This window comes from Sminthopsis crassicaudata, chromosome 2, assembly GCF_048593235.1.
Source record: "Sminthopsis crassicaudata isolate SCR6 chromosome 2, ASM4859323v1, whole genome shotgun sequence".
Classification (NCBI taxonomy): Eukaryota; Metazoa; Chordata; class Mammalia; order Dasyuromorphia; family Dasyuridae; genus Sminthopsis; species Sminthopsis crassicaudata.
The window spans coordinates 621,307,634-621,332,126 of NC_133618.1; the positions used below are offsets into that span (position 1 = coordinate 621,307,634).

The window sequence follows — 24,493 nt, forward strand, 5'->3', positions numbered from 1 at the left end:
AGAAACTGTTTTGATTACACCTGGGCACCCAGGAAAAGGATAAGCATTTATAAAGGGCCTACTATATGCTGGCACTAGGAGAACATTATACCATTAGATCTGTGTCCATGATTCTGTACACTGAGAAAATGATCCAAAGGTCAATGAAAAAATGACATGTACGAGTTCTAAGTAGATAAAACTATATATAAGCAATGACAATTTACATGAATAAATGAATAATACATCAAGACAGCCATATCTAAAGAGAAAAATTAAAACAGAAAGCTCCAAGCATGACACTATTCCCCCCCAATATATTAAAAGACAAAGATGAAGCCCTCCAAGATGTTAGATGTATTTCTTATGTAGAATCTGTAGGTCTAAAAGAGAATTATGCTCGATGTATAAGGAGTAGAAAAGTTAGAACAAAATCTGATGTCTATCAACCATTATAAATCCATTGTATAATTCTTTAGAGTGGAAAGCTGTCATTTATATAGCACTAATTCATATATATAGAAATAACAAATGTGGTTCAACAAGGTTTTGCAGGGTGAATCTTTGCATGTATTTTGAAAATAAAAAGCTTTTATGTAAAAAAACAAAACAAATAAAATTAAATGTGATTCTAAAAGGCATCAAATCTGGAATCAAGGGGACACTGTTTAACTGCCATTTCTGATTCTTGGCAAGTCATGTCACCCTTTTTGGCATCAGGTAGGTGTCTCATCTATAAAATGGGCTTTTTAGATTGGAAGATTTTTTAAGGTCCCTGCAGCTTTAATTTATGGTCCTTGTCCTAAGGACCTTATAATAGAAGGCTCAAGAATATTAAATTTTAGAGTGAAATATATTTAAATTTCAATGACTAAAAGCTTGCTGCCCCCAAAAGTCACTGCCTTCACATGCCTGCTATATTTCTTCAAATGGTCTTTCCTGTCCCCCATTTTCACTCTAAAAATACTAAAGGCCCCAAAGCAAATACAGTTGTTTATGTTGTAAAACTAACAGGACTGGTTTTAGTAAATGATTTCTGATCACAAATTAAAGCTTATTCTTTTATTTCTTATTTAATTGTATCAGTGGGTAATGGAAATGAAACATTTAGAAATGACTTAGTTGTTAAACATTTTTGACAGGGCTATGGAGACCACTTTAATGTTTCAACACTCCATTATATGATACTATCATCTCTACAATACTGTCTTGAATGTTCCAAGCTATACCTTACAAGCACCGTTGATGGGAATTAATAGTCTCTTACACTCAAGTGGCTTACATTTTAGAGGAGATACAACAGAGAAAACTTGACACACCCCTCTCTAAAACCTGTCTCAACACTGTGAGCTGTCAGAAATGCTGTGAAAAACCAAAAGTCACACAATCTTACTGACCAATCTTGGAGCAAGAAAAGATAAGGAAACTGCCCCCCCCCCTTCCCCTTTCAATGGAGAAGTGAGGGATAGACTACTGATATAGAAGAATGCTGTTAAGGTGAGACTGCTGTCTTGTGGTTGGATTTTGTTACAGGGAGAACCTGAAAGGTTCTTAAGAGGGAAAATTATTTGAAAATAACCCGTATTATAAAACATAATTACCGTAAAAACAAATGTAGAACTAAAATACTTATTGGTAAATAGAAACATTTCATAATAAAATTTGATCAATACAATGTTAAGAGGTGAGTCTGAATAGCAATGGGAAAAATTATGTCTGAATAAATGAATAAAACTTTGACCCCATTTGGGGCTTTCTTGGCAAAGTTACTGGAATGGTATACTTTTCCTTCTCCAGATTATATAGATGAGGAACTGGGGCAAAAAAGGGTTATGTGCCTTGCCTAGGGTCACAAACCTAGTGAAGTTTTGAGGCCAGATAATTCAACAAGATGTTTTCCTGATTCTAGGCCCAATATTGGGCCCATAAAAATAAAATACCAGGGGCAGCTAGACGGCTCAGTGGATAGAGCACCAAACCTGAAGTCAGAAACACCTGAATTCAAATCTGACTTAACACTTCCTAGCTGTGTAATCCTGGACAAGTCACTTAACCCCAATTGCCTCAGCAATAAATAAAACAAAATAAAATACCAAACTCAAATAAGGTGGTGGCTGTGGAATCTTCAGATTACAAGTTACAGCTTTTCTTCCCCAAAGATAGATTTTGCTCTATTGCCTACATGCAATTATTTTCGGCAGGAGGCTTTTGAAAACACTAGTGACTGAAGGATTTTAGTCACCAGTTAATGGAACTATTATTGCAACAAAAAGTACATAATGATTATTAAAATCCCAAATACATCCAAAATAGGAATTTTTAAAGGTCTGGGGAAAACAAAAACCAAACCAAACAAAAACACCACCAACAACCAAAAAAACCCCATCTCTCAGGGATGAGCTCAAATGCTGATTACGTATGAATCATCTTGATTGTTTCCCTCTCTTCAATGTTTCAGGTTAGAAAGAGAATGTTTTTGTTGAAAGATTTAACAATATTTATCAGCTCTCACAAAAGGTTTATAACACAGCAACTCATCAACATTAGTGAAAAATTAGACTAACAGCACAAAAAGGAACATGTCCCACTTAGAATCAAACAAGTATCAAAAGTTCTTGACTAAAAAGCTGCAAAAGGATTCAAACTATGCCATTAGTTAATTTCCACAGGGCGCTCTGCATAGGAGTAGGATGGGAATCGTCAGAAGAAATATCTCTTTCCCCTACTCCTTCCAATAAACAGTATCTAGTAATGTGACTGGAATGATGGAAATCAAATTAGACCAAAAGAAATGAAATGGCATAAAATTAGATTAAGTACACTAACTATTCATAGAAGTGAAAAATAAATCCCAGTTAAAAGATCATTTGTAATTGAAATAATCACTAAAACCTTCCTTTTGTCAACTTGGGATCCGATATCCTCAAGACCAATAATTTAGATAGATGGAAATTAATAAAGATTAGTGATGTGAAAAGTGGGTCTCAATAAAAAAAAAATCTTTGCCAAGTTAAAAAGGACTAAAATGAATAGATTCAATGGATTTCAAAATGCTCTCCAAATGGGTAATCTGAAAAAAGCTTTTCCTTTCTTAAAAAACAAAACAAAAACAATCCCTCCTCCCCTGAAAATTCAGTTTGGTATTGGTGATCAAATTTCTCCTCTCCTACCAGATTCCCAGAGCGATGAGATCAACTTCTGTATTTTGTTTTGTTTTGCTTTTTAAAATTATTTTTAATTTTGAAGGAGTAAATCTACACACAAACAACATTAGGGCAAAAAGACAAAATAGGTGGTTTAAAAAAAAACAAAAAAAACCAAAAAAACACTGGAATCCAATTTCCTATGTGAAAGATTCAGTGTACTGATAGTTCAAATACAAAGGGAAAAGGAAAAAGGAAGAACAGAAAAATTTCCTCGGAAAAGTGAAGAGTAGTTGTTGGGAGGGGAAAAAAAAAAAAGATTTAGACCAGCACGATACAAAGTAGACTGTGTCCAAAGTCGATGAGAAAGAAAGTTATAGTTAAATTGTGAATCTGTCATAGACTAGGTGTTTGTAAAGAAGTATATAATAAATTCATCACTTTCAAAGCTTGCCTGTTCTCTTCTGTACATTATAAAAAGAAAATATCAACAACATTGTTTCTGGGAAGCCCTATCAATAGCTCCCTTCTTCTCCTATATTAAATTCCTGCCACTCTCCAGGAAAAAGAAAAATGACATTTGGTAACAAATTAGCACAATCAAGAAAAATAAATCCTACAACTTGCAATATCTAAAATTGGATCCCTTTAATGACTTCTATCAGGAGATAAAATATTTCATCATTGGGCCATGGGAATGACTACATTAATCAGAATTCTTAAGATTTGCAAAGCTGGCTGTCTTTTATGATATTGGTGTTACCATATAAACTACTTTGTAGTTCTGCTTATTTCACTCTGCTCCAGTTTTCATTTAAGTCTTCCGGGTTCCCCCCCCCCTTTTGGAAAGCACACACCATTGCATCTTGCATTAGGATATTTGGTTACATTACTACACCAAAGTATTTTCAGTCAATTCCCTCCTTTGATTCAGGTTGTCTCTTTTTGGTATAGATCTAGTAGAAGTATTGCTGAGTCAAAATATATGCTCTTTGATTGCTTTGTGGGCATACTTCCAAACTGTAAAAAGATTCTATATTAAAACAATTAGGAAAATGGTGCTATGGATGGAGAATTGATCTAACTAAAAAAGGTGATTATAAAAGATAAAACATAAAACAGGTAGACTAATGAATGGAGACAGGCTTAGACTCAGGAAGACTCCTCTTCCAAAGTTCAAATCTGACCTCAGACACTGACTAGCTGTGTGACCCTGAGTAAGTCACTTAACCTGTTTGCCTTAGTTTTCTCACCTGTCAAATAGGCTGGGGAAGGAAATGGCAAACCACTCCAGGATCTCTGCCAAGAAAATCTCAAAAATGACTCACAAAAAGAGGACAAGACTGAACAACAATAAAGGAGATGAAGTTGTGGAAAGGAATGCAAACCATCAACTCATATATGAAAAAGTAATACAAGCAACCATTGACAACTCTAGTTTTATCTTATAAGCAAGCAAATTAGAAACTAAAATTATCAGTAGTAGCAAAAAAATGTGGGTGCTCACTATTTGATGAAGTAGATAAAAACTGTGGCATCTGACTATAATGGAAGGGTACTGAACTGTAAGAAAAAAGATGACCAATTCAAAAACATGTAAACATCTATATGAAATTATGGAAAAACAAAAGAATCAGCAAATCAATTAACAGGCATTGAAGTGTCTACTGTGCTTGAGGCCCTGTTGGAGGGGAGAGAGGTACTGAGAATGAAACACGTTGCTCAATGGGAGGCAGCTACACACTAAGAATGGGAGGCAGCTACACACTAAGGGAGCACATAATAAGCATACACAGCATAAATGTAAACAAATTCAAAGTAGTTATGCAATGTATTGGAAGCAGGTCTCTGGCAATGGTGGCAGGGAGAGAAGAAAGATATAAACAAAAGGAAAAGTTCAAGACTTAATGAGAGGGATTCAAGATAGGAACCTGTTCCAAAGTTTGGCTGAATCACAGTGTAAAGAAGGGGAAGTAAATTACAATAAAGGCTACAAAAATAAATTGGGGTAGGTAGGCAAAGATAGGTTAAAGACGGAAACACCAATGTCCATTACTTTATCCCATAGGCAAGAGGAAGCCATTGAGTTTGGAGAGTAGAGAAATCACATGGTCAGGTTGCAAAAAAAAGAAAATTGTTTTGGCAGCAGCAGTTGAAAAGATGAACTAGAAGCCTGAAAATAGAGGCAGGGAAATCAATCAAGAGGCTATTTGCAATAATCCAGGTTAGAGGTGGCTTGTATGCACTCTTTTCAAAGAGCCAGGAGAGCAACATGTGGCAACCAGACATGTACAGTGAGATGATGAAGGGAAGGTTGGTAGTACTGCTAGCAGATATAGGTAGGTGGCTAAGAATAGAGAGAACAAAGACAATGAGGTTTTAACATTAGGCACATTCTCCAGGTCATACAGCACATGATAGACAGATTTGAGTTTCATATTAAGAGTTGATAGGGAAGTGAAGAGGAAACTGTTTAGAACAGGCTGTTCTGAATCTTTTTGTTCAGAATCTCTTTTGTTTGGACCTTTGGCAATCCTTTGGTGGAAAACTTAAGGACCCATACTCTAAACAATATTAATTGCTCACATTTGTCATTGAAGAAAATGATAAATATCAGTTAAAGAAGAATAAAAATAAAGATGCACTTCCCCCCCCCCTTTTCTTTCTCATGAACTTCAGATAAAGAACTTTTGGTACAAAGAAAATAGGGTCTGATGAGGTGATCCAGAAGACAGCAATATCATTAAAACCCAGAGAAGAAGGGATACTCTGCAGCACAAATGTCAAACACACACTCCACTATAGTTTCAAGGAAAATCTGAACTGGATTAAAATGTAAAAGTGGAAATATGTAATAAATGAAACAAAATAAAACAGACCTTATTGTATCACAATATGTGACCTACAAGGGTCCTCGGGTATGGATTAGAGGCCCTGGCACCACTAGTCTAAGTGTCAAATACAATGGTAGGCTGAGAGAGATGAAGACTGAAAATCCCCTCAGATTTAACAAGTGATGGCTGGCAATAGTGGAGAGAGTAGTTTCTGCTGAAGTATGAGGCCAGAAGTCATTCATAAGAAATATATTAATGATATAAATGAAAACATTAATAAAATCTAGTTTTGGCATATGAACTCATTTTAATTACAACAAGAAATCTTGGTTCCATAGCATCTCCCTAGAAATACATTTCATTTTTTAAAAAAATGTCCCTTATATCCAGAGTATGTAATAATGTGAGAATAATTATTAATTGTTTATTATGTACCAGGTACTATACAAAATGGTGGGAGATACAAATACAAGGAAAAGACAGTCCTTGCCCTTAAACAGGGTCCATTCTAATGAGGGAACAGAAGAGTGCAAAGGAAAGAGAACAGCTAGACACAGACTTTCTTGGGGGACAAGAGTTAAAAGTCCAGAAAGTCAGAAGAAAAGGTGTGAGGGAAATAAAGATTGATTGATCAAGGCCCTGCCCCAAATGTAAGACTGAGAGGGACTCACCAATGGGAAGAGAGGGCTGACATGGTGGAGGGATGCTCCAGGGTGAGGAGGCCCCAGGCATAGAGGGAATTCCTAAGGTGCAATGGAAGCTGAGAACGGTGGCAGGTGGCAAAGTCCAGAAAGTCAGGAGTAGAGAGCTGGGAGGGGAAGATAGTTTAATTTTTCTCTAAAAGATATAATGGGCATTTTGATGTTGGAAGAATGTGAAAAATGATGTAAGATGAAACAAAACAAAAAAACCCACAGCTAAAAAAAACTATTGCTATTTTAAAAACTAACAACAAACTTCTTATGCACAAGACTATTTTAAAACTGGAATGTTGATGATTGGGAATAAGAGCGATTTTCATTACAAGTTACTTTTGCATTCAAGGCTTTACCAAAGGCCCTTGTTGAAATTTGTTCAAGAAACTCAGTTTGGTCTAACATGTCTGTGCTTTGTAGTAATTTTTAAATTGTGATTGGTGGAATCACTTGTAATTGATCAGGTGTAAATAGATTGGACATTTAACTACAGGGAAGCCATGTTATAAGTAAGGCAATAAACAAAACAACAATTGGCAAGTCAATCTTAAAATGCAAGCAGGCACATATCTGTAATTCAAACTGCAAGAAAGATGGAGACTGAAGGACTTCTTGAGCTTGGAAGTTCAAGGCTGCAGTAGATTAGCCTGTCTGGTTATCTGTATTAAGTTCAGTATTGTCTATAAAAGAGAAAACTAATTCAAAATGGAAAAATGAAGCAAGTCAAAACTTCTGTGCCAATCAGAGTAGGATTGGGTCCATCCCTAACTGATACATTTCCATTTTAGGTAAAACAGAAAAGATGATATTTCAAAAAGAAATGTATCCAAAAGATGGAACTAAATGTGCTTCAAAATGTGTGTGAAGCCAATAGATCTAAATATTTTTGAAGATCCCAGGACTAGAATCAAACCTGGACTTGAACAAAGTAGAATGTTCAAAGGTTCCAATAATAGGGCAATGTGCTTGCAAAGTTTCATGAATTAAAAAAAAAAAAAAAAAAGGGGGGGGGGTCAGAATCTTTGGACTCCAATCTTAACTGTAGGATGGTGGGAGTATCACAATAAAGATGAATTCAGAAAAAATGGTGAAGCATTTGTGACATGATCCAAAAGAAAGCAAAATGCAAATATTAATTATGATGACAAAGTCAATAATGGCAGTCAACAAAACTGGTCAAAAGCAATTAGTATTAGTACTATATTATCTAAGTTAAAAGGCATATCCCTACTTTAAAAAAAAGATAATTTTAATCAAAGTATTTTGTTAAATACTGTGAATACTTACTCAAATACAACAATAATATTCCATAACATTCATATACCATAACTTATTTGGCCATTCTCCAATTAATGGGCATCCATTCAGTTTCCTGTTTCTGGCCACTACAAAAAAAAAAAAAGCTACCACAAACATTTTTGCACACGTGGGTCTCTTTCCTTCCTTTAAGATCTCTTTGGGATATAAGACCAGTAGAAACACTGCTGGGTCAAAGTGTATGCACAGTTTGGTAACTTTTTGAGCATAGTTCCAAGTTGCTCTCCAGAATGGTTGGATTTGTTCACAGTTCCACCAACAATGCATCAGTGTCCCAGTTTTCCCATATCCCCTCCAATATTCATCATTATCTTTTCCTGCCATCTCAGCCAAACTGACAGGTGTGTAGTGGCAACTAAGCATTTTTATTAATGACAAATAATGGCATAGGTGAAATGCTCTTAACATTTCCAGATAACAGGATGTGGAGAACTAGCAAAGTGGATTAGAGTCTGCATTTAAAAAGACCTTGCCAGACTAGAACATACTGAACAAAATAAAATTAAAACACTGAAAACTGTTACATATATAACATGTTGGTTGAAAAAAAAAAAAAAAAAAAAAAATCAATGTCCCAAATGCAAAATGGTAGTGGGGGTGAATAGGAATATCTAGATTAAGAAAAAATTAGTTTAGATGAAAAGGCTTTGGGAATTCTGGTGGACTGCAAGCTGAATGAGCCAACAAGCATTCCTCAAAGAGGCCACTGGATGTGTCCTGGTATATTTGAAACAGCTTTTCTAGAAGTTTGTATTCATTGTTCCTCCATGTATCTCCCTCTTCCTTAACACTTTCCCTAGCATCTAATGCCATTGCCCTTCAAAGAATCTGTTGCAATGTTAAAACAAAACCCCAAAAAACAACCTTCCTCAATACTATCAACACTCTTTTTAAAGGTTCCATAATTCAATTTCCCGCCCTATAATATGGGGAGAGGGGAGAACCCCAACACCCCCCACAAGCCCCTAAAAACTATATAAAATTCCCATTTACAAAGTAGAATACAAAAAGAACGCTATATACGAAACCACAAACCACACATGAACGGCTTTTTTTCTTTTGGAGAATACACAGTAAACTCAACATGTAACCTTTCAAAGCTGTCTTAGTTATCACATCTACTTCTCTTAGTCCCCGAAATTAAAGGATAAATTCTGAAATCAGGACACAATGTATTAAGTGTTGTGGAATCAGAAATGTTTCAAAACCACACATAAGTTGCTGCTTAAAAACAACAAAAAACTGAACTTCTTTATGCAAAGCATAAAAAGATATTTAATTGAAAATATCTCTATTTCTTTTTGAATAATTAAAAGACTTAACTTATCAACTGATAAACCAACGACCAAGTACATCTGCAGCAATATTTATAAGTTATGCATGATATAAAAATTAACATATCTGGAGTTTAAAATGGGATCATCAAATTTTTTTTAAATGAAGAATTTTGAAAGGATTCATCGAATAAAATTCAGACCATACTTTATTGGTATTCTCTTATTTATGAGTAATTGTTGTCAATATATTGTTGTCAGATAAATTTTTACTTTCCCAAATTTCTCTTTTGGAAAATTTACTAAGGACAGCTACAAAAACATTGGGATAATGGAGTAGTGTTTTAAAACTTATCAAAGTCAAAAGAAATGCTTTAAAAAACAATTCGGCCAACATTCCTTTCTGACACTGCCTGAGTACGAACCTATATGAACCATATTTTATCACTATCTGGAAACTAATAGAATTCTCTGCAAAATATTGGGGAACATCCCCCAAACCGTTTGCTAGTTTTAAAAATTATGGCTCTGTGGGCCCAATTTTTTTTTTCTTTAAACAACTACTAATGGTTCTCAGGTGTCAAAGAATCACCAGTACAAAGGCAAGCAGATTAACATGCTAGGGGTCTGTTTTTTGAGTTTTTAAAAATTGTTATTTTAAAGTACCTAACCCAAATTTTCATGGCAAAACTACTGAACCAACTCTTCCTTGATAGATCAGTTTAAAAAAAAAAAAACAAAAACAAAAACAATTCTCACTTCTCTTTGGAAATTAATCAAGAGTGCCTCTTTATTTCAAACATTGTGGAGTGGAATAGATTTTGGTTCAATTCTCAGCCAATAAACTCTGAGGATCTTTCACATATAGTCATCAGAACATTTTGGTGGGCTAAACCCAAGCAGAATAGTTCTAATTTTTCTCCAGAGAGAAGGAAGAATGTAATGAGGGTTCAGAATAAACAAATGAACCTTAAGGGACAAAAAAATTTTTTTTCTAACTTAAAATATACAAATCTCTCAAAAATAAAGTTTTTTTTTAAATTGAGGGGGAGAAATGGTGAAAATGATTTCTAACCATTAGAGAGTTTTCAAAAAGATGAAGGAAGACCACTTACTGAAAGTGCTGTAGATATTATCAATTTGACAAGGGCTGAACTAGAAAGATTTTTAAGTTCCTTGTGAATCTAAACTTCAGACCTACAAACTGTTCTAAATTTTAAAATAAGTGATGGGGTCACCATGCAATAGTTAAAGCCTGTTTGGATCTATAACAGTTGTTCTTCCCTGTATTATCTTCCCCTTATTTGTAGTCGCAAAGCTGTCAATGTGGTATCTTACCTTTCCATCAGCTTCTCTTTATCCCAATTGAAATGGCTAAGGAGTATTCTTGTGATAGTTGCTGGATTCTAAAGGAGGGAAAGAAGTCACATTAGAGTAATACCATTTCAATGACATTCAGTGAACTCTTTTTCTGAATGTCTTTGTATCCCTTGTGACTAACACAGTACTTGGCACATAATTATGTAATGAATGTTTGCTGAATGAATGAATCAAGTACTGAAGAAAATTATTATAATAGAATTTCTTTTGCTAAAATGTGCCCTTGCCTCCTTTCTAGATTTTGAGATAAAAAAAAATTAAATAAAATCATTGGTCCCTACTTCAAGGATCTAATCTTTTAACCATAAGTTCAAGCAGGGAAAAATAAATTAACTGTGCATTATTGTACAGAAAACTGACGTGGATTATAAAAGACATTACCAAACTGGAAAAGTATCTTACTAAAATTCAACTAGAATTAAAAAAAAAAATTTCAAACAGATTAATAGGCACTTAATAAATGCTTTTCTTTATATCAGAATGTTTAACACTTTCTATATACACATGTCATCAACATGTGTATATAGAATCAACAATTCTAATAAGAGTTGCATCTGAATGCAAAGTCTTTTTTAATGGTGAATCTTTCAAAAACATCTATCAAAATAAAAAGTTCAAGGTGATCATTTTACATGTAAAATTGTGCTATATATTATGGCTACAAGCAAAATATAAAGCTAATAGCAATAAAGACACTTCAGGGAAGGCAACAACTGAACTGGGTTTTAAAGCACAGTAGAAATTCATCAAGGAGAAAGGAACATCCAATCCAGGCATAAACAGAGAGCAAAGCAAAGTTGTTATTCTCAAAGAGAATAACTTTTGGTAGTGAAGGGCAGAAGGGAAGAGAAGCAGAATGTGGTTCCAAAATCAGTTTGGATAAAGCAACAACTAACTTTGTACAAAATAATGTGACATGATGAGTGGAAAGGTAGGGTAGGGACAGGCTAAGCAAGGAGTTATCACTCAGTTTCAGTATTAAAAATTGGAATGAAAGATCAGAAAACAAGAAAAGTATTGAAAAGAAAATGATTAAGTAGGTGCATGGCAGTGGAAATATATTTTTTAAAATGAGATTAAAAAAGCAATTATTAAGGACCTACTACGTGCCAGGGACTATGCTATGTATAAGAAATAAAATGAAATCACAGGAAGCCTACATTTTGATAAAGCAAAAAACAAAACAAAAAAACAAACCACAACTTAGTGAATGCCTTAAAATCCTGAGATTTTAAACCAGTAGCTAAGACTTTTGGAACACCCTATACACACAAAGCAAATACAACAAAGTTGCTAGGGGTGGGGTGGAGGAGGAGTCATGGAAATGCATGAATTTTGGGGGAGGAGAAGAGAGCAAGAACAGAAAAGGCTTTCATCAAGATGAAGATACTTGAGCTGCTTATCTTAAAGAAAAAGAACTGAAATGAAAAGCAATGAGGGAAAACATTCCAGGTTATGTACCAGGACATTCCAGGACAAAGCCAAGTGAGAGTAGATATATTCAGACAGTATTCACTTTGGCAGGATCACAAATGTGTGAGAGAGAGAAAAGTCCAATGAAACTGGAAAGATAGGCTGGAGTAGGGCTGAAGAGGCTTTAAATGCTAAAAAGAGCTATTTTATCTTAGAAGCAAGATAAAGGCAGAGGAGGCAAGAGATTATGAACATGGGGGGGAAAGTCTGTTCTCTCACTGCATACTCAAGAACTTTTTAAAAAAAAAAGTCTCTTGAAAGGAAGAATAATTTTATTTTAGGGAGAGATAAACTCTCAATTTTGAAAAAAGTTTGGGCTTAAAATATTGGTAGATAGGACGTGACCACATGAAATTTGGAAATGTTGGATCGGTCCATGAGACAGCTAGCTAGGGCTTCATCAGAGAAATAAGGATGAAAAGAACAAACAAAAAACCCTGATCATTATCTGAATGGAGTGTGTTAGCTGAAACCAAAGGAAAAAGAAAAAAGGTCGAGGACATGGCTTTCGGAGAATTATTAAGGGGTCAAAGAAGAGTATGAGAGCCAGAAAGGATATGGAAGAATTTTATCAGCAGAGATAGGAAAAAACCTAAGAGTATGGTATGTCTAAAAGCAGGGGAAAAACTAGGAAAAGGGTGAGCAGGGTCAAAAGTTAAGAAAGGCAAAAGAGAATAAAAGGCCATTTAGGTTTGGAAGTTATATGCTGTTATGTTATGGTCTTGCCCATGTAGCTATTTTGTCATAGAAAACCTAATACCAAATATTAATTCCATAATACTACAAAGAAAAACTCTTTGCACATTCCTGAAGATGTTCTAGATTTTAATATTTTAATGTTCTGGACATGAACAATTTCCTAAATTTTTCTAAGGTCTTTCCTTTGGGATCTATTCTGATCACTTTTCATTATCCATTACTTGCTAAGCACACAGGGAAGACATTACCAAAGATACAGAGATGAGAACTGCATGGTATAATAGAAATAACTCTAGGAACCCTTAGTGCCTCAGTTTGCTTATGTAAAAATGGGAATACTTACTGTTATTTTTACATTTTCACAGTGATGTGAGAAAAGTGTTATATTCTTATAACTTTATCACTCCTAGCTAATCTTCCCCAAATTCTCTCAGCACCCAAGACAGCCAAGTTTTCAATCCACCAAACAGAACTGAAAAAGTGGGAATAAAGGTTTATACCTTCATTTCCCCCTTAAAACAAGCTTTTTTCCCCTTGTCAATTATTCACTTGTTCTCATAGACTTTACTAAGTTTATACCCAAGGTTCTTGGCACAGCACTGCTAAAAAGGAAAACACTCACCCAACCCCCACCAAGAAATAATATTAATGTCTACTGTAAAAAGTCAATTATGAAATGATGTCTAATTCTAAACTTTTATGGCCAAATAACAAATATGGAATTCCTGTACTTCCACTCTTCTCTACAAAGAACAAAAAAATTTTTGTGGAATATTAGGCACAGAGTTTGAAATCTTTTGAAGGATGGGGTGAAAATAGATGTACCACAAAATTCTTAAGATTAAGAATCTAAGACCCAGAGGTTAGATGACTTTGTCCAAGGTCACACATTTATATATATATATATATATACATATATATATATATATATATATATATATATGTATATATATATATATAAAAATCCTTGCTGTGATGTAATAAAAATATTAAGACTCTTGCAAAGTTATGAAAAGGGAAGAAAACTTCACTGTATCTGAAGGGGATAATCTGGGGGTATAAGGTTATACTCCTCCAAAATATTTCTAGAACTTTCAATAACTATCACAAGTCTCCCATGAATAGTTATCTTATTCCAGTACTTTCACCAAATTGTTTCCCTTCCCTTCTCTAAACCTCCCCATATCAAGAATAAAAATCAAGCAGAGTCATAGTTGCAGCAGAGCTGTTACTCAACAGTTTCTATGGTAATCCAATGAAAGGAAGAAATGCCTCCCACCCCCTTTTAAAAGGCATTCCTTGACCTTTCCTCAACACCTGCAATATACATTTGTATTAGGTGCTACACAGAGAGGTACATCTCTTTTATCATCCAAATCATACACACTCCAGGAAGGTAGGTGTCCTTGTCTTCCATAGCTGATATTCAATAAACAGTCATTAATTTGGGAAAAGACAGTAATGGAGTATACAGATCTTTCACATAGCAACTAACATACCAGAAGAAACCAGATTACTTTTAGCTTCTGGGAAAATAAACAAATCAACATCAACACTATACCCCTTCTCCTGGGTAGCCAGGTACTATAAGATAATGTCCATGGATACTTTCATTTGCTAAATAATTATCAGCTACATCTCTACTTTGGGCAATGCTTAAATAGAAAAAGAAAAATCCAATAATAGATGTTATCATTTGAAAAAATAAAGATATAAAATTCATTTATTATCTAAAAGGTCAGAAATAACTTCTCAAATTAGGACTTGAAATCTAATCAACTTGATATGAATATTTTAAATTATATTCATTTAAAATCCCTTTCTTAAAACTCTTCCAATCTATGTTCCTATTTAATGTTTTATGGATAAGCAGTCATAAAGAGCAGTGAGGTGCTAACACTTCAAAATAATTATTTCTGTTTTTAACCACCTGAAAACCCTTTCCAAAATCCTTAAGGAGTGGCAGGTACAAAGAAAAAATTATTGAGGGGGAGAAATAAACCCTGGTTTTTACACTAAGACTACTGAAAAGAGAACTTGGTAAACACTTTTCTGAATAAATGACAAGAAAACCTATATGGTTACTGTTTCTTTATTATCTTTATTTACAAACCCATCTGAATTAGTTTTTACTAAGTTAACAGGTGTTAACAGTTCAGCCACAGAAGTTTTTGCTTGCCAACAAACAGGGAAACAAGTAGTTCACTAGGTACATTTGAAGGCAAAGTAACAACTTAAAGACTGACCATATTCTTAATCCAATTACAGTTGAAAGCAAATTGACCTGAAAAGCATAAATCATAGTTATTAGTTAAAATATCAGTGTTATTTTCATTTTATAGGAAAGGAAGTTGAGACTCTTCAGATGTTGAGCGATTTGTTCATAGTCATGATCCTATATATAGCATTGAAACCCAGGTCCTTCTAAGTCCAGTACTATATCCAATAATGCCAGGACGTGAAGAGCTCATAGAATTTCAATAAAAGTTACATTTTTTGACTGAATAATAATCCTTTCCCTTTACAATATAAGCAACAACTGATTATCTGGCCAATCTTTGCCTACAGATTCCAAATGTAGGGGCTCTTTCCCATTTTTGAATAGCTTCAATTGTGAGTAATCTTTCCTAACTTCTGTGTCTTGTCCTCAATCTGTCTTAGCAACTTCTTCCCAAAATTATCATCAACCATCAAACCTACTTTGAGAAGCAACGATATGAAATAAAAGAAATAGCCCTGGAGCTGACATTCTATTGTATGAAGACAATGTGCACCTGACTATGTGAACAGATGTAAGAAATTATGAAATACAATGAATAGAAGAAACATTTACAGATCAACATGAAATGATGCAGAGTGAAGTTGAGCGCCCCAAAATAACAGCATATATATACAACTACAATATTGTACATGGAAAGTGTAATTAAGTGTGTTGTATAATCACAAAGAACTAGCATGGCTCAGAAGACATTGCTACCTCATCTATTTGCAGAGGTAGAAAGTTCTCAAGTATTAGCCAGAAACATGCTTTTCAAGCTTTTAAAATAACATCAATAAACTACGATTTTTTTTCCCTTAAAGGAATACCACTCCATCACGAAAATGGTTTGAAAAAGTAGACAACTTGAGGATGGAAGAACAACTTGGAAGCTATTGGTTAAAAGTTGGTAATGAAGGATTTAATGTGGCATGTACCAGTAAATTAAGCAAACTGCCATTTCTTCAAGTGAGGGATACCACTTTAAGTCTCTATATTGTGTCTTTCTGCTTGAATAGTGCCTGGCATTGATAAATATTTCTTAATTCGAAGAATTCCAGTAACCAAGCCAGTCTAATGGATTTGTTAAGACAACAGAGAAAAACCCCTTGATAATCTTGCTATTATATTTGTACATCCAAACTAAATAAAATATTACATTTGGAATATCTATCCCACACACAGTGTTTGACACACTAGTAAAAAGGATGATTTGGGGAGAGCAGCAGGGAGATGAGTGAAGTGCCTAAACAATGAGATGGTAGAGAAAGAAAATGAGAAAGACGCGAGAAATACTGCTGAGATAAAATCAGTAGGATTTAAGGGCATGTTAAGTAATGATATCAATGTTTTAATCCTGGGTACCTGGAGAAATGTTTCAGCAAGTATTAAAGAAACTGATGAGGTCAGTTTCTACCATGTTGATTTTTGAAGTATTAGAGAAACAGTACTGGTACTCAGGTCTATAGCTACAGACTAAAGAGTCAATGGCATAAATGATATAGGCACAGAAATAAATCAATCAGATAGCTATGGGAGCTAGTATAACCGGGAGAAAATTCCTAGCTCCAAATCTGAAGGAAATGTCAGAGTTCTTGGTCTAAAAATTTCTTCTATAAAAATAAAATTGTTTCAAGTTAGTGCAGAAAGAACAGGAATGAGAATGAGAAATTAATGAGAAAATTCTAAAGACACAAAGAGAAACAATTCTGACAAAAATGCAACTATTTCAAGTCAAAAATCCTATGCAATAGGATGAACTAAAAACCAGGCCTACACTTTTAGGAACAGTTGTCAGAAGTAGAGGCTAGTAAGGAGAGCCTTACTGCTCCCCGTTGGGACAAAGATGTTTGGCAGAAAGCATTTTGCAACTTCAGTGCTCTAAAAATTTTATAACTAAATTCAATTCAATTTGTTAATACAGCTAAATATTTTCCACCTAGGGAAAGAATATGGAAAATATATAAATTTAGTGGTATGGTCCCCCAAATAGGATTATCTTTAAACTAATAATTGTATAATTTCTATCCATCAATTTAAAAAATTATTCTTTTCTGACTGTAGCTTACTACAAAATCAGTCAAAATAAAGCAGTGGCAGTGCTTCAAAATGCACAAAATGTGCCTTCCAGTATAAAACACACTTAATTTGGGAAATTCACACCAAAAATAAAAGCAAAAATCTTCCTGCACAATGACTTTTAAAATCTTACAAGGTGCAATGTGGTGAAGGCATCATCATCTTTTGTAACCTTAGAATGTATCAACATTAAAGCAGGTAATATGCAAAAAAAAAAAAAAAAAAAAAAAAAACCACAAATCATTCAGGTGGTCAAAATGTGTTTGAAATTTAACAGATTTAACACAAAAATTGTGGGAAATTTCTATTATGGAAATTTTCAATCAGTAAAGCCCAGAGAATATAATTATCTGAAGGGGTACAGAGCCTAGTAGAATGGAAAGTAGTTTCTAATCTTTCCCACTATAGGGAAGGGAAAAAGTCTGGATTTAGAATGGAAAGGTTGGGCTTCTTAAGAGAGGTAAAAAGTTTTAGATAAAGTGGAAAACAGGTTTTCAATACAACTGTCTAATCTCCTGCATCTATAATTCCAGTAAGTATATTTTCCAATAAGTATAGATTTAGGCTTAAAGAACTGCAAGATTAAAGTGATAAGCAGAGAAAATTAAGTTAAAAAACGGAATTTTCTTGAACCAGGAAATGTTGCAGAAAATAAGGATAACACTAACATACAACTTCATCCTTTCTTTTGTCCCCCCTTTTAAATATATGCTCCTTTGAAAAATATAGCGAAGACCTTGAACCATAGGCCTGGGATGTTTACTGCCTCTTTTGGAGGCCTCTCACTTTTTAGGGCTTTCATTTTCTCATCTAGAATATCTGGAAGCTGGACTTGAGAGCTCTAAAAACTTATCTGAGCAGAGGGCTGCCAGGCTTCAAAATGTTCACTCTTAGTAGCCCATGCCATGCTCTAAATCCATGACTTATTTAAAAGTCTAAACATTTTGCTATTTCATATTATTGTAGTTATATTTTCTTTTAGTTCACTTAACTATTCCTGCAATAGGAAAATGTCTGCCATTGTACACTGTCAGGTTTTGCTTCATCTTCTTTCCCTTCCTAACTTAATGATGCCCGTTTTCAAGAAATGTCAATTTTAGATTTAGCTTGGTTTTCCAATGGCTATCAGGAAAACACCCTAAAGATTCTAGCTAACATCATCTTTCAAAACAGTGTTTTCATTAAAATGCTAAATTATTTTCCCATTGAAATTCTAAGTAAATTTCTGGTAAGGAAACAGTGCTTTTCCTATCAAGACTTGATTTTTTAAAAACGGGGAGAGGGGGGCAGCTAGGTGACATAATGGATTGAGCACCAGCTCTGAAGTCAGGACCCCCCAGTTCGGACACTTAACACTTCCTGGCTGTGTGACCCTGGGCAAGCCATTTAACCCCAATTGCCTGCAAGGCGGGGAGGGAAAGGAGAGAAAGAAGATTTTCCTCAAAGTTTTACAGGACAAACATTCTATGCCTGAATAACTGTTCTGGCTGCCAATCAATAAAAGATGATCCTTAAGAATGACTTGTCTTTGGAATGGTTCTGTCCTACCTTTGCTGCTGCAGCCCGCCTGTCCTTTTCATCACTGAATTCACACTTCTGGAAGTACCCATTAAGCACTGTAACAGACAGATGGACAGATCAATGGGCCACAGCGGCAGAGGTCAGAATGACAGACTTGATAAAAAATAAAATTAGGGTATATTAAGGGGGAGAAGAGTCCAGATGGAGATCTATCTGTATTGTGTGGCCCAAAAGCTGCCTCTACTACTTGACCAAAAACATATGCAGACATTAAGTCTTTGGACACAGACTGTCTTGCTTTTATTGATTTTAAAAGGATGAAAGTACTTTTCCCTATTTGAACCATTTTTTAATGTTAAAAGAAAATTGTTACATGCAGAAATTTTCTTCATTATTAATAACATCAACATTCCTAAGTATATTGGTTAGATGAGACCATGAACTTAAAGCATTTGCAAACTTTCATTCAAGTATTCTATCGGTGTGAACTATTATCACTAAGTACAGAAGCTTTTAAGCATTCTCACATTTAGTAGTCATTTCATTCTTTTCAATATGAAGTTGGTTCAAATAATAAACATTCTAAAGTGAAGGCACTACATCTATAAGGAAACTTTTCCCCCTTAAAAAAACAAAAAATAAAATAATTTCATGGTATTAGCATTTATGTCAACTAATAATTTTGTCTTAAGCATCTATTCAGGACATGTTATGTGCCTATTAATCTTTCAATTTCTTAAAATTATTGTAATCTTTTTTTCTAATGTGGCCTCCAAATTTTGCTTAAAGTTTCATAGATATTTTGCCTTGTAAGTACAATCACTAATTGCTTCTGGTAAGCAAAAGATATTATGTTCAGAGTTATTAAAGAAGGAATTATCTTAAAGAAAGATAAACCAAGGAAAAATATATTGCTATTGGGCAAAAAACCCAAACAATGCTAGTGGGACAATGAGCACTGAGTTAGAGACACAATGAAGATGAGTAGTAGTAGCATACTGATTTTCAAAAATGGCCCTGCCTCAAAAGTTCTACCATTGGAAGAACACCTCCTCAGGGATCCTGCCAGGAAGCCTTCCTGTCCCACTTACACACACTGAAGTGTCAGGAAAAAGAAGGGAAACAATATGTTTTACTTTAATGTGCCACACTTTACAAAGGAAATCAAAAGGTTCCTAAAAACCAGGGTTAAACTCAGCATGCAGTTAGGAATGAATACGTGAACACTGCTCCATCACAGAGAGCCTGAGCAAATTAAGAATTCTTTCTCTGCATGATTCCTAACAAGGGAGTGAGGACAGCTTTTTGTGGTTCAATCGGTGCATTTGAATCTTCAGGTGCCCAATTCAGGATTTTGTTGGCAAAGATAATGGCATGCTTTTGCCATTTCCTTTTCTAGTTCACTTTACAGATGAGAAAACTGAGGCAAACAGGATTAAATGACTTGCCACAGCTAATAAGAATCTGAGGCCAGATGTAACCTCAGGAAGCTGAAGTCTTCCTGACTCCGCCCTGTAGTCTATCCACTATCACATCTGGCTATGATTTATTATCTAGCTTTAGCTTAAAAATCTCAAGTAATAGAGAAAACATAGTATACCTTAAGGTCTTTTGTAACATACACAATTTTATATGTTCTTGTGTTCAATGTGAATTATACTTGATTTGGAAAAATGGAGTATTAGAATCTACTTAGAATCTCTTGAAAATGAGACATTTCAAAAAACATTAAATTTAATGATAACTGCTTTTTTCCCCTCAAAAAGACTATTCAACTTCCCCCTCCACTAAATTCCAGTCTGGAATTTAGCACTGGTACTGAAGATTTAAGTTCTTTTGGAACAGAACAAGTTAACCAACAATCAAAATACTACCATTCAGCAGCATCCAAATATTCAACTCTCACATGTGACAGTTAAGTATTTCTGAATACTACAGAACTAATTTAACATTGCCAGTGGAAAAATATACATATTCAACATAAATTACCTGACCAGGATTCAGTATTACACTCCTTTGTTTCATTAACCAAAATCACATTAGACAACACAGGGGAAAGGTCTCCCAACTTTTTTTCTGAAGGGAGCCAACTGATAACTGATAGGATTGGTGATATAATCCTAACATGCAGATGAAAAAATTATGTTGCCATCTTCTGGTAATTTCACTTCATATAATAGCAAGAAATTAACTTAGGAACTACTAAGTATTTACTGGTAACTAGGTAGCACTTGAAGAAATCTATTTTTATATAATGTACATAATAAAAAAAAAAGATGAAAAAGATTTTTTAAAAAAGCAGACAAATGGTATTAAAAACAGGTCAAATTCTACAGGCTACTGCCCTACATTTGTCAACCATCTCCTAAACCTTGGAAAATTTTCCCCTCAATTTTAATATACTCTCTAGTTAATCTGTTCCAACTCTAAGCAGGAGCCCTACTCAGAGATTCCAAGAGGAATGTGTGGATCTGACTTCTAAGATGTAGGTGTTGTGCAGGGAGAAAGTGCAAGATTTGGCATGTGTAAAAACCCTACTATAAAGCTGGAAAGCACTACTTGTTCAAGAGTGTGTACTCAACATTAACACCATTCCTATGGAATTGATCACTTTTCATCTATTATTTACTGGAAACATCATCAGGTATACTATACTAGTTTTTTGTATTTGAAATTTTGAGCTACACCTGGGATATGGAAAGTGTGAGATACTTTTCATTCACGTATAAATTAAAGAAGTGAATTTGGTGGCTCTAAATAAAAACACATCACATTAAAACTTACACCAAAACTAACTTTGATAGTTCTGTAATATGACTTCTTAAAGGAATGGGGACTGATATAATTTTTACTGATTTTAGTGATATAATTAAGAACTCTTTGATGAGCAAACTCCTAAAAAACAAATTTTAGAAAGCACCAAGTTAATCCCACTGGATCCTAGAAATTAAACTGTCTTTTTACTGTCTGAAATATAGTGTTAATAATAAGCATATAAATAATTGTGTGGTTTACAATAACATATACATATATTTTATACTCTTTGTTTTCTTTATACTTTATTATAGAAAATATAATTAATCTGTTTTACATATCTGTTTCATTTAAATAAAAGCAATAAGCATTTTATGAAAATATTTGCAATCATTCCAAAGTATTTCATTTAACTCGATAAATTATATTTATTTTTAATATCTACATGATATACAATAAAGTGAATAATACAGTAACTAATTCTCTAATTACTGACAAAGTAACCTAATAAAAACATTCCATAGCTTGATCTAGGTTAAATCGTTTAGGTTTTATGAATATTTATAATTTATTGAGCCAGCAGTCTTTGTTATGATGTTAAGTTACATTCTACATTATTTCCTTCAAGTAGGAATATGCCTTATAATGCTTAACATTTCTCTCATTAATTAAAGCTTCATTATTTCACAGCTTAATTTATTTTTTATTTTATTAATTTTAAAATTCTTGTATTTGCACTCAACGTTTACTTTTTGGTATGATTCCATTTTCAGTCCTTATGTATGGAAAAGATAAATCATCTTTTAAAGAAAGACTACATATCACAATAGGCAAAGATCACACACACACACACACACACACACACAAAAGAAAATTACAATTATTGGAGGGTGAAAATGACAGGTACACTAACTGTTAGTAGAATTGTGAACTGATCTTTGTGGAAAACAATTTAACTGTAAGCAAAAAGCCACTAAACTTTTGAGTATCCTGAGAGTATACCCATACCAAAGAAACAGTGATGAGAGAAGAGGAATAGAGTAGAAAGGGAAAAAGGGAGAAAAGAAAGTAAAGGGGGAGAGGGAGGGAAAGAAATGAGTGTCAACAAAATCTTTTAAAAAACACACAGAAGAAAGCAGAGGAAGTTTAGAAGGGGACAAAAGACAAGAAGAACAATGCTAACACTACTATGTGAAATTATATATATTTAATATTATATAACAAACTAAAGTTTCACATAAAATCCTCTTTTTTTCTTTGAATATAGAAATGTTTGTTTTATTTTCTAGTTCATGGTTAAAAAAAATATATCAGGAGCTCTGCCATGAAATATGCATTAAGAAATGAAATCTACCCAAGGAAAGTAGGTTTATTTTAACAATTTCCCTTACAAATAGGTTATGTTCCAAAAATGTCATGAAGTTAGTTGTTTGAAATTCAGAACAGTTTCCCAAAGGGGAAAAAAAAAAGTCATTGTGACTAGAAGTGTGATTAAGTTCCCAAGATACTACGACTGACTCACAACATAACTGAAATCAGCATTAAAATAGTAGAAAATATTTCTAGAACCATAGCAATTTGGAGGGGGTAAGAGAATGGGAGAAATCAACAGCTGAACTAATAGTTTACAAATACACACTCAAGGGTTGCAGAGGCTGTTTCTTCTTTTCACTTGACTAAAGAAATCCCTGCATCCATTATGATTTGCACTTTTTTTTGTGGGGGGGAGGGAGCGCAAGGGGGAGACTTAGAATAGTGTAGATTTTCCAATGGCAATTAATTACTCAAGAGTTAGGGAAGGAAAAAAGGTTAAGAATGTTTATAGAAATTAAGATACTCCCCAAAACAATAAAATGAGAAAGCTGGTAGGAGTGGGGAAGGGACTAAAATATTTATCCAGAGCCTCCTATGTGCCAGGAACTGATATAAATCTTTTTATTTACTGTTTACAAATATCTTATTTGATCCTCAAAACATCTTTGGAAGGTAGGTGTTATCACCACCTATTACAGTTGAGGAAACTAAGGCAAACAAATTTCAACTGCACAAGGTCACCTTGACTTTGTTCCCAAGAGTCTGAAAAATATTGAGCTCATCTTTCTCACTCCATTCACTTTTTCAATAACTTCCTTTAAGGCTCTACAACAAGGGATATAAGCTATGTACATGACATTTCTGAGAAAGAAAAAAAGAGTTAGGACTGAAATAGTTTGCTAGTTATGGCTCAGCAAAAATGCAGTATAGAGTACTATTAGGGGAATTAAAATATATGCCTATGTCAAGGAAAAAAAAATTATAACTAGTCACTTGTCAGGTATAGAAGGACTCTAAGTTGAATATCCGTGAAGTGCGAAGAGTTTGAGTTCTCCTTTCCTACTTCCCCAAATATTAAAGATAGCATGAGTGATTACAACTATGTAAATACCTAAAACAAACATTTTTTCAGGCTAAAAAACCTGGCTACAATGAAGATTAAATACAAACCAAGGCACAGACTTTTAAAAGTGAGAGCACCATAGGATCATGGACTCAAGAGAGATGACTGGACCTTCAAGTTTATCTAGTGCCCCTTGGACTTTTCCACAAGGAAATAGAGGCCCAAAGAATTAGTGATTTTCTCTTTGCTTATGCATATTAAGTGATAGTTTATTGATTTAAATCCAGGTTCACAGAAGAACTTAATGCTGGATATTGAAAAATGAATTGATAATTGGCAAGAATGGGGGAAAAGCATAAAGATACTAAAATTAAAATGGAAACACTTTGGGACAGATAGTACAGCTAATGGTTACAAAAGTGTGGGGAAATTGGAGATATATGATTAGAAAAGGTAAAGTATGAATTTGGGCCAATTTTAAAAAGAATCAAAATTTATACTTCATGTTTTCTAGAATAATCAATCCACAAAGATTGTGGATATAAAGACAAAATAAATGCAAAAGACAAGCCAACAAAAAACCCCAATCCTTTAACTCAAGAAGAACACATTGTTAGTGAAAACAACCTGTGCATCTTTTAACAAGTACACAGCTAAACACAAAGACTACTGACAAGAACTGATACAAAAATGAAGTAAGCATAATCAAGA

General features: G+C 34.1%; 1 protein-coding gene across 1 annotated transcript in view; it reads right to left on the reverse strand.

The window, feature by feature from the left end:
• The window catches only part of ARIH1 (ariadne RBR E3 ubiquitin protein ligase 1), a 76,691-nt gene that overhangs the window by 26,689 nt on the left and 25,509 nt on the right, over positions 1 to 24,493 (reverse strand). The window contains exon 2 of the mRNA XM_074296269.1: positions 10,581 to 10,648. Within this exon, the coding sequence (XP_074152370.1) occupies positions 10,581 to 10,648 (68 nt within the window). The remainder of the gene's footprint in view (positions 1 to 10,580; positions 10,649 to 24,493) is intronic.